A 12,451-nucleotide genomic window follows, 5' to 3' on the forward strand; every position below is an offset into this window, starting at 1 on the left:
GAAAGTCTTTTTGTTTTATTTCAGCTAGAATAAAAGCAGTTTTTAATTTTTTAAGAACCATTTTAAGGTCAATATTATGAGCCCCATTAAGCATTTTTTTTTTCCGACTGTCTACAGAACAAACCACCATTATACAATAACTTGCCTAATTACCCTAACCTGCCTAGTTAACCTAATTAACCTAGTTAAGCCTTTAAATGTCACTTTAAGCTGTATAGAAATGTCTTAAAATCTAGTCAAATATTATTAACCGTCATCATGGCAAAGATCAAATAAATCATTAGAAATGAGTTATTAAAACTATTATGTTTAGAAATGTGTTGAAAAAAATTCTTTTCTCTGTTAAACAGAAATTGGGGAAAAAAATAAACAGGGGGGCTAATAATTCAGGAGGGCTAATAATTCTGACTTCAACTGTATGTATATGATTACAATTTATATATAATATGTTCCAGAAAATGATTTACGCAGCGGATGCCCTTCCAGCTGCAACCCAGGACTAGGAAACATCCATACGGACTCACAATCACACACTTATACACTATGGCCAAATTTGTTTAGCCAATTCTCTTTTACTGCATGTGTTTGGACTGTGGGGGAAACCGGAACACCTGGAAAAAACCCACACCAACACAGGGAGGGCATGCAAACTCCACACAGAAACGACCCAGCTGGGACTCAAACCAGTGACCTTGCTGTGAGGCGACAGTGCTAACCACTGAGCCACAGTGTTAGTATTTCCATTTATATTTATATTTGTTTCAGTAATTTTAGGACAGATGCACTGACGCAGAATAAAAATAGAAAACTCAAAGTACACATAATTCAGCGCTTAAACAATCGAAATAGAGCCGAGTCTCCAGTTAAACCCTAAAATGAAGCTTTTAAAAACTCCTAAAAGAGCATTTAAGAGCCAAAAGAGATATCTTGTGTTTTGTGGAGCACCATTATAGCCGTTTATTATGCTCTCATCAAATGTAATTATGGCATAAATGACTGTCCTTTTCATTATTGGCAGCTCTTGTGCTTTTATTCGTCTCCTCATGACTTCCGAATAACCAGCAGCCTTCATGCAAATGTCATTTCAGAGATAATTTCGCTCCTGACATTTCCCTTCTAAAACACAGAGCAAATGTGGAGGGAAAAAAAAGAGATGAAAGTTTGAACAGAGTGTGCTGATTAAATATCATTATATGTAAAAGAAGAAAAAAAGGAATTGTTATCAAATGTGCAGCAGCATGAATTTGCAATTAACAAAAAATTTGTCATTAGATTTTTTTAAATTAAACTAAAACTATTAAAACTTATTTACAAAAGCTGAAATAAAATAAAATCATATATAAATATTACATAAAGAACTAAAAATATTATTACATTTAAGAAACCATTTTTTAAATCTAATTTATGATCATTTAAATAAAAATAAAGGTAAAAATGATATTAAAGACATTAAGTAAAATTTTAATAAAAATAAAGCTAATTAGATATTCCTAAATAGCCTTGTAATATAGTACACAACATTACATAATTAAATATTTATATTTACAAATATTTATAATTACATTAAATATATTAAAATAGCACAATTATTAGTGAAATTAGCAATAATCTGCTCAAGTTATGGAAGAAACTGCTCAAGTTGGCCCTTTATTTTTAGAGACAAATAAATCAGAATTAATATGAATCAAAAATAAAAGCTGGTATAAAAAATACCATACAATTTATTGCTGACACATGAATACAATATACAATGTAATAAGGTAATTTAACACCAGTATATCATATTACTGCCTTCGATGAATGCCAATACATTATATTTTAGAGCACGGAAAGCCCTTTAGAACAACCACGAAGAATATTACACACAATAACCAGTAGGTCTGTCACAATATCTATATTTTGCTGTACCATATATTACATCAAAATATATTGTGATAAGCGATATTATTGTCATTTCAAGACCATTTTATGCCACTCATTATATAATGTTAGGATGACAATATAATATCATTATAACGCAAGTACACTCCTCCCAAGAACACATAATATTTAATTCTTAAGAATATTTAATTTAATTATACTCATTTTAACAATTCAATTATTAGCCATTGGAATCAGAATGGGAAACGCATATCCTAAACAAATAAATAATAATAAATGTTAAAAAAAAGTGCAAGGTAAAAAGTAAGAGGCTGCGATATCTGCTACCAGATCTACTTTCAGTTGTCAGACATCCACATTACAATATCCAATAGTAAATTATAGTAAATACTAGTGTTTTTTAACCATACTGACACTGACACCTCCAATAGAGATAGAGATGTTGCACAATCAGCTAACTTGCTGCTAGAATTGGTTTTTATGTATGGATGATATATATTGCAACATCACAAAACACATGCAAGTGCAGGATGCCAGATTGAGGTCCAACAGGAGTGTGCCTGACTATCGAGCCTAAAGGCTGACTTAAGGCTGATTTAAATTGCGTTCAATGTGAAATCAACGGCGCGCGATAGAAGGACTATTCTCCATATAAAATAGTTTTTGTTCTAACCAACTACCAAGAAAAAAGGTTAATTTGGAGGCCTGACACCTGAACTTTATATTTTAGAAATGGCTTCTAGTTCTCACAGGTGAACAACAAAAAACTGACAATGATCACCTCAGGTACACCTCATGTGCTTTGTTCAGTGTTAAAAGCTAATAATGTGAGTTTGGATGCCATTTTACATGACATTTATTGTCATACTACTGAAAGCAGCAGCAGATAGTTCACCTCAGATCTTAAAAATAAAATAAACCATTTGAAACTGAACTTAAGAACCGTGAATCATTGCAAGCCAACACATATCAGTGATTCAGCATCTACATTTAATAATGTTAAAGAGGTTTAATATGTATAATAACAAACCATTTTGTTGGAGTGCAGTAAGTGCACTATTCTGTGCTTCTGAATGGCTGTATTTAAATTTCTGTCATGTTTCGTCTGGGGCAAACAGCCAAATTGCTTATCATTGCAAATCTCATTACATAGCGAGTTGTAAGGACACTGGGTTACAATGTAGCCTGCTCACCAAATGTATACGTTGGTAATATTTATATTATTTGCTAATTAATAACCTCATTTCGGAGTCTGTTCGCATTTAGATCACAACCGCATGCTTTGAGAGCCTTTCTGAGAATGAATGAATGAAATACGCTGTGTTTCACAAAGGCAACTCGGGGTGCTGAAATATAATTGGCTAAAGTGGCAGTGGGCAGATTAAAAGAACCAAAACAAAGACATCGTTCCGGCACGTAACAAACATTTTTAAAGCAGAATATCTGACTGTAGCATTGTTTTTCAGATAAACAATAATGTTCACTTAGCATGTTTCTTAAATATCTGCAAACATATTATGGAATTTTTTCACTTTAGAAGAGTCAAAAACTTACATACAGCACCTTCAAAGTGACATAAGATTGTAATAATACGAGTTCTTTTACAAACACTGCTCATAACACAATCTCCAAATACTGAATTTCTCAAATTCTAGACTAAACTAGCCTGACATTTCAGTTGAAAAGATCCTGAAATAGACTTTTTGAAGTTTCATGATCATTTCAGGAGCATTTAAGACTTCATTCATCCCCTTTCATGATTCTCTGAGACGGTGTTATCACTCAAAGAGACCTGCGGTGATTTCATTCAGTCCTCTGGATCAGATCTCACAGGATAAACAGGAGCGGAAATGGATTTTTGCTTATCTGCTCCTCTGTTCTTCTTCCTCAGACACAAACAGTAAAATGCCTTTGTTTGTTTGAGCTTCACTCTGTGATTGTAAATGAGTGAACGCGTCATGTCACTCTCTGAGCCGTTTGATTGGCTGATTCCTGCTGTGCCTCCTCACGGATTTGACATTTATTTGTGTTAAGACTGACGCTTTTCCTGCTTCAAATGTGCCCTGTGTGATGCTGCCTAATTAAACATACTACCGTGATTAATCATATTCACTTTTATACAAATATGTTTGGATTCTGATGTGTGTGCCTGTCCTACAGCAATTATCACTGATTTTACTTCCTTTCATAAGTTTTGGAAAGATGAAATATAAAATGTTTATATATAAAAGGGCATCTGCATGAGCTTTGTGAACTAATTTTCAGTTTCTCTGAAATTATGATTCACTGTTTTGGGTGCGAGTAAAATTCATTCACTTATTTATTTTCCTATGGCTAAATCCCTTTTTCATCAGGGGTCGCCACAGCGGAATGAACCACCAACTACTCCAGCACATGTTTTACACAGCGGATGCCCTTCCAGCCAAGAAACTGAATTAATACTAACAAAAAACATATGCCAGAGTAATTGGCAGTTCATTTCCTGCAAAAAAAAAAAAAAACAGGGACTAAGCAGAAGGAAAGCGAGCGACGGTGAGTTAACCAAAGTTGTCATTATAGTTAAAAAAAAAATGAAGATAATTTTTTAAGAGACTTTACATCTTACAGCTGATCATTCCTTTTGCGTTAGTTGCTGTATTCATTACGGCAGTTCAGAAATTAAATGTCAGTGACTTAAATGTTAAAGTCTATGTGAAGCGGAAGATGCTGAGACTTATTTCAGTATGTTGATGTACTTCCAACTGAAATGGAATATTGAGCAGGGGGCAGGGCTTTCTTTTGCACATCATTCCCTCACAGCAAACTAAACAGTAAGAGGGTAAATTAATATGCAATTGCTTTGTAATGTATATGTAATGTATATTTATATAGTGCATTTATCGTGTATAACCATACACCCAAAGCGCTTCACATTCCTGAGGGTGGTCTCCCCACACCGTCACCAGTGTGCAGCATCCACTTGGATGATGTGACGACAGCCACAGGACAACGCGCCAGTGCGCTTACCACACACCAGCTATAGGTGAAGTGGAGAGACAGTGATAGAGCCAATTCAGTAGATGGGGATGATTGGGAGGCCATGATGGGTAAGGGCCTATGGAGGGAATTTGGCCAGAACGCCGGGGTTAAACACCTACTCTTTATAGGAAGTGCCAAGGGACTTTTAATGACCACAGAGAGTTAGGATATCAGTTTAACATGTCATCCGAAAGACGGCACTCACCGACAGTATAATGTCCCCTTCACTATACTGGGGCATTAGGACTCAAACAGACCGCAGGTTGAGTGCCCTTGCTGGCCTCTCTAACACCACTTCCAACAGCAAACTATTTTTCTCATATGGTGTCCCATCCACGTACTGACCAGTCTCAGCCCTGCTTAGCTTCGGTGAGTAACCGCTCTAAGGCTGCAGGGTGATACAGAAACCCTGAAGCTGACATCATCAACAGAAGGACCGCCACACCAAACACAGAAGCAAATGGTCAGACTTACATTAAAGATTACAAACAATGATACTCATTGAATTAACTTGCATGGATTAATTATTTACCTTAAGAATAACAATGTGAGTCTGCTGAATAAACACAGTGAATTGATTTAAAGCAAGTTTAAAGGCTCTTTCACATTTTAAAATTACAAAGCACCCTACCTTTAACCTTACTGATAGTGTTTTAAAAAAGCAAACGTTAGATAAAAAGGTATTTGCTGAAGTAACCAGTTTTAAGCTTACTTTTACAATTCCTTGATCCTTGATCAGTTTATCTTGACTGGGTGACTTGTGCAACCAAAAATCTCATATGTGGAGCTGATTGTGTGATGCAAATGTCAAAATTTATTAGTAAGATCGTAACAAAGTATTGTCTTTGTTAACCCTTAAATTACACTGAAGTGACCTGAACTGAACTGTGAAAACTGGACTGAAGCGGTTTCAATTTACTACAACTTTGTTAAGCTGCTTTGACACTACATTGTAAAAAGTCCATAAAAATAAAGATTAATTGAATAAATGTTTCACTAATCGCATATTATGGTCTTTAGTGACCCAGACGCATTCATCAAAACAGGGATGGATCTGTAAATGATGCTATGATAAATATATTGAAGAATGCCAAGTTTCATGTCTGCTTAAAAAAAAATTGGGGGAGGTTACACTCTCAGAAATAAAGGTACACAAGCTGTCACTGGGGTGGTACCTTTTCAAAAGGTACAAATTTGTACCTTCAAGGTCCATATTAATACCTCAAGGGTACATATTAGTACCTAAAAAGTATAAAAGTGTTCCTCTTAAAATTTTAGGTACTAATATATACTTTTGAGGTACCAATATGGACCCTTTAAGTACAAATGCGTGCATACCTTTATTTCTGAGAGTGTAGTGAATAATATCCTGGATTCTCTAAAGATCGAATGTATTAATATTAGTCCTAATTCAGGGTTAAAGAAATAAAGGTTAAAGAGACAATTCCCTAAAAACTGAGAATTTACTTGCGCTTCACTTGTTCTAAAACTTTGAGTTTCCTTCTTCTGGTGAACATAAAAGAAGACACTTTGAAGAAACTACTGACTCCCATATTTGTTTTTCCTACTATAGATGTCAATGATTAACAGTTTTCAGCTTTCTTCAAAACATCTTCTTTTGTATTCAACAGAATAAAGAGACTCATTCAGGTTTAGAACCACTTCAGAAGAAATAAATGAGGAGTACATTAGATTTTTTTGGATGAACTAGTGTTTTACAGCCATTGGTTTTATTTAATGGTGAACCTGTCACCATTTATTTAATACCCCAAATGTCATTGAGAACCACTCAATATCCCTCAAAACACTGAAAACATAACAAATTTGATTAATAAATTACATGTAATCGAATTAAATATATGAATTTGGTTGACTGAGGCATATTACCGAACATAAAAACTTGACCCCAATCGTCAAAGTATAATTCACATCCTGTTTATGAGTATTCGTTTTAATGTTCTCACTGTGACTTTTATCAAGTTATTTTAAATCAATTGTGACTCTCTCTACTTAAAAACATTGTATAATTAATCATTTGATACACTGCATGATGTCAGAAGAATACCTCATTGAATTGCACATTTAATTTGTGTCAAGTATTCTCTCAGAAAGCTATTTAGCACTTTAAATCCAGCTTTCACAAACAAAAATTTACTTTTTTGACAGTATTTTGTTGTTGATGATGTTATTGATTTAAATAGCCTAATATACCCATTGTAAAAATCACAGTCTGAAGTACCCTGGAGCACAATGTAAACGGCAGATCGCATTATTTGAGTCCCACTATACTTAAATCAAGGGACATGCTAAAACACTGAACATGAAAAAAGCTTATCGTGGCTTAATGTACCTAAACATTAAACAAAGAATACCAAATTTCTGTCAAACTTTTCTTGTAATTAACCCTAACTACTGTAAAAAGAGCAAGTCCCAATTCCATAGATAAAGTGAAAAACATCAAGTTAAGCGTTTTCACCCCCATTGAAGTCTATTATAAGGAAAAAGCTTAACGTGGCTTAATGTAACTCAACAAGTGAGGGAAACCAAATTACTATCAAATTTTACTTGTGATTACGACTAACTACTAGCAAAGGAACGAGCCCCGTTTGCACAGCTAAAGCGAACAATAATGTGTTAAGCGTTTTCCCCTATGCAGCAGTAGGGATGTCAATGACATGCATTCTTTTGGCAGCAAGGGTTAATCTATCATAAATAAAATTAGATTTTATGAACAGCCTTTTTAATATTTGATTTCCCTCAGTTGTTGTAAAGTTACATTAAGCCTTTCCTTATTAGTGACTTCAATGGAGGAGAAAACGCTTAACACGATATTGTTAACTTTATCTATGGAATTAGGGCCCGTTCTTTTAACATAAATGCAACCTCTAGCCATAAAAAACTACACATTTGATTGATGCATTTCGTTTGAGTCTACTCAAAAATGTAACATTTTGAAGCAAAATAATAAACAATTATTAAAACATCAGAACTAAAAACACTGCATTGGTGAAAGGCAGAAGTGAAGTGACATCATTGTGAAAAGAGTCTTATTTTGGGATCCTATTTAATATAATTGTCGTAATATTTTTTAGCATCAGAAAAATCATTACGAAATTCACATAACCGTTTTCTTTATCAAATAAATTCATAATTTATTCATTTACATAATGAACATATAAAAACACTCAGCGAGAATGTCCACTTTTGTGTATTTTTGAGTTTATTAACAAGAAAAACAATAATTAAGAAGTTGTAAATGCATTTCCTGTTTACTGACACGATGTAGTGAGGATTGACGCTATTAACTTTCCACTAACCAATAAAATTATAGGTGGGCGTGGCTGAATATGCATCCCCGCCCCAAATGCCGCCCCACCCTATTCTGCAGGCTGCAGACAGGGGCTTCTCAGTATGGATGTCGGACAAAATATTTGCAAGAGCAGTGAGCATGAATGGTCAAGTATGATGCATATTAGGCTGCATAGTGTGGATGGAGATCATTTTCTGAAACGCTGTAAAAACATCAATATGGATGAGGAGCATTTTCTGTTTAAAACGCCATTATAAAACAAAAACACACTAGTATAAATGCAGCCTAAAAGCATCTACTGTAGTTCACGCTGGGCAAAACACACAAAGTAAACTTTGCATTATTGTTTACATACATTTATCAAATGAGCCTCTGGAACACTAGTTGAAATAAGGCTAAATAAAATCTTCTCATGAGGGATAAACAATAGTCAGTGTTAATCACAAGTAAAGTTTGACAGAAATTTGTGTTTCCCTGGTCTGGGTTAAAGTACATTAAGCCACCTCAAGTTTCCTTATAATGAATTTCTATGGAGAGAATTCTTAAAGTGACATTGTTCACTTGATACACTAAAAGAAAAGTTTGTTTATGAGTATATTTTTATAGAAATGTGATTGTTTCCAGGCATTAAGCAGTTGAACCACATTAAGCTCTTATAATAGACTTAAATGAGGGATAAAAGAGAGAGAGTTTAATTTTATTGCCATTTCAGCTTCTATGGCTGTCATGGCAAAAAAAAAAAACATCAATTTTACCACCTTTTATAAATACCAATTTTCTATAATTATAAAAATATTCTACCAATTAAAAGTAATCAGCAGCAATAAATAATACACAAGGTAAAATACATAAATAATAATAATGATAACATAAGATAAAAATCTTATACAGTTTTTTAAGGTTTCCTTTTGATAAAAATTGTTGAGGGATAAAATGCTTAATGTGAAATTGTTCTCTTAATCTACAGAATCAGGGATTGATCTTTTGATAGTAGTTAGTGTTGATCACCAGTCAAAATTGCTAGGTTTTTAGTGTGCCCCACTTGTTGAGTAACAGTAAGCCACGTTTAGAGTTTTCCTTTATAATGGACTTCAATGCGGAGAAACGTATAACGTGATCATTTTCACTCACTAACATTAGAGCTCATTCTTTTGACATCAGAAAGTGTTTGTCACGAGTAAAATTTGATAGAAATTTGGTTTCCCCCACTTTTTGTTAAGCTACATTAAGCAACGTTAAGCTTTTTCCTTATAATAGACTTCAAGGGGGGAGAAAACACTTATGGAATTGAGAATCGCTCCTTTTACAGAAGTTGGGGTACAAAGTAACACGGAGCAAAATGTAACAACACGAAGGTTTAAGGTATTTGCTCAGGGTTAACCATTGCATGCTTCCAAGGTTTTCACCACAGTGTCGGCAGACGTCTTCCTGCCAATTATTGAAAATGTTCAGCAAAATTTGGATGAGACACACAGGAGAAACCATTTTTGCAGCATAAACTTATTTTTTTATTATAGTCAATATTTTTTATTTTTTAAAAATCTGTAAAAGTATGTAAGTGAAATCTTATTTTGCTGTGATAACTGTGTTCTAGGCTAAATGACGGAACCATTTTGAAAGGTGTAAAAACACACAGTGACTGTGAGCCAGTTTTGAGGAAAACACTTCACAGCGAGTTAGCTGTAACAGGATGTTACAATTAAGCCACACACTGTTGGACACCAATTAAACTAACAAAATAAGTTTTGAATTTTGAGTAATGTGAGTAGTGTAATGTTGAGAACTTTTTATATTAAAATGCTTTTTAATAGAAAATATTTTAATAGAAAAAAATAATTTTATTGCTAATGATGCAAATAAATGCATTGTATAATAATGCATAACAATGCAAATAAATCCAAATGTATTTATCCAAAAGATAAATAAATAAACATGCTGTGTATTGTAGAATAAAAAATAAATTGAGCCAAGTACTGAGGAAATATAGCTACTATTAAAAGTAAACTGGATTTAAATTAATTGCGTAAAATCTGCTTTTTCAAGCATGTGTTACAACTAACCCTCTGTCTGTTACAACTTGCCTCGCAGGTGGGGTAAACAGTAACATTTATACTCATGGCACTTTTGGCAATACTGCACAGAAACCATAAGTCCAGTGCTCATTTGTAGGAGAGGCGTGTGTGATGTTGGTAAAAACAATATAGTTTGTCTATTCCCATTACTTTGTTCATTATTTGGCCAAAACCAAAAAGTGTTACTTTGTGCCCTTCGAGTACAGTTTGACATAAATTCAGGTTTCTCTGGTTGATGTTTAGGTAACGTTACATTAAGCCTTTTTTTCACGTTAAGCATTTTAGAATGTCCACAAAATCACCACAGTACTTACTGAGGTAAAGTTGGTTTTATTTTCTGACATTTGGGCGTTCTCCTTAATAATAACATCATTTCAGAAAAGTATTATTAGGAAATTCTAAATAAGCAAATCATATTAGCAGCCAATGAGCATCAAAGTACAGAATTGTGCACAGTCAATTGAATAGTGCTAATGTTGTTTTGATACTTAAATGCCATTTCACACCCAATATTCAAATTAGTTTGGTAAACAATATATGGAGCGCTTAATGAGCAAATAATAAAGCAACTTTACCTCAATACAGTACTTTTTCTAAGGACTCCTCCATCTATATGACGTGATGCTCTTGTGACAGATCTCAGATCAGCGCTTCTGTGTGCAATACACCTATCACCTCACGTATCACCAGCATCAAAATGTGCAAAATCAAACTTACTAAAAAAAATAACAATGACATCACCACACATGTGTGCGTGTCGCCGGTGTGCTGCAGTGTGCGACATGATGAATGTGTGTGTGTGTGTGGTCAGTAGCAGATTTTACCTGCACACGGTGATCAGATTCCTCCTCTCTACAGCTCTGATGCGCGCCGCCGCTTTTTTACGAGCCCCGCTGAACCCGAGATTTAACGATGCCATGGTCGTGTCTGTCCGATGCACGGCTGTTTATTTCCTCACGTCCTTTTATCTTCTGATGCTGCTGTGGATCAGTCTCCAGCTCGCGGACTCTTACTGACTCTCACCGGGGCCATAGAAATGGAATGAGAGGGTGGAAAGGCAATTAGTATGAACGGGGAGTCCAGAATGGGCGTGGTCTTGTCGTATTTTTAGAAATAAAAATCGTACTTTAACTCTTCGTTTGAGTTTGATTTACTTTAATTTTATTATTAAAAAGCCATAGTGATTTTTCCATTAATAATTTTCATACAGAACACATTATAAAAGCCGACGGTTTTGTCACGATCTTTGTCATTGATCGATGTTACTTTTCTCAACGCTGGTTGGAATCACCCAATCACAGAATGATTTGTAAAATCAATTTTTTGTGTGTTTACTTGCTGAGGAGGTGGGTATCTAATTGTTTGGTATAGCCCAATCCTTGCACGTAACATATGCATCCCAATCATACATATATATTTACACGTGTTTCCAAAATTAAAACAGAGGAAATTAACTTTTTGAAACATCCTGTACCCCCTGGAGGATCATTCTTCTTTGCCTCAAGAAATAATTTAAACCTCATAACACGGACCATAATTCTGTCATTATGAAGCGCTTATAGAAGTTTATAAGCGTCGTTTTAATAACATGTAAAGGCGTTTTAGTTATAAAATATAACGATTATTATCATTTATTGATAAAAACAATGATTTTTTGCGATTTCTATTAATGTAATTTACTTTAATCTCACTAGGTGTCCCCAAAGTACTAGAAAGCAGCTTATCACACAAACTAAATATTTCACAGCTTTCTAAGCATTTACAGCTATCATTTATATCCTTATTTTTAAAAATCAAAAGCAAATATCCAGCTATATAGAAAAAAGAGATTGTAAATCGTCATTGACCTGGATGGACACTCTTTTACTTGTTTAAACTACTTTTTTAAAATGAGCTGAAACAACCCAATTCTTGAGATTTCTTAATTTTTTTATGTTCAATCTACATAAATTTGCCAAATAAATAATATAACATAAAGTGTTAAGTTAACTTGATCGATTTGTGTTGGGACAACATGAATAAATTGAGTGGAACCCTGCATTTTTTACAATGTAGGCCTACTGCATTAATGGGAGGGGTTTCAGTAAAATGTTAACATTTGTTGTATTCTGTAAAGGCCTCATCACATTTCGTCTTCTGAATTTCATATAAAAATATTGTCATTTAGATT

The 12,451-nt window shown here is 34.1% G+C and overlaps 1 protein-coding gene across 1 annotated transcript in view; it reads right to left on the bottom strand.

Annotated features, from left to right (window-relative positions):
- rundc3b (RUN domain containing 3b) overlaps positions 1 to 11,298 on the bottom strand; it is a 42,025-nt gene extending 30,727 nt beyond the window's left edge. Inside the window, exon 1 of the mRNA XM_056475656.1 lies at positions 11,106 to 11,298. Within this exon, the coding sequence (XP_056331631.1) occupies positions 11,106 to 11,200 (95 nt within the window). The 5' untranslated portion in view covers positions 11,201 to 11,298. The remainder of the gene's footprint in view (positions 1 to 11,105) is intronic.
- Between the last annotated feature and the right edge of the window lie 1,153 nt (positions 11,299 to 12,451).

This window comes from Danio aesculapii, chromosome 16 (assembly GCF_903798145.1).
Source record: "Danio aesculapii chromosome 16, fDanAes4.1, whole genome shotgun sequence".
In the NCBI taxonomy this organism is placed as follows: Eukaryota; Metazoa; Chordata; class Actinopteri; order Cypriniformes; family Danionidae; genus Danio; species Danio aesculapii.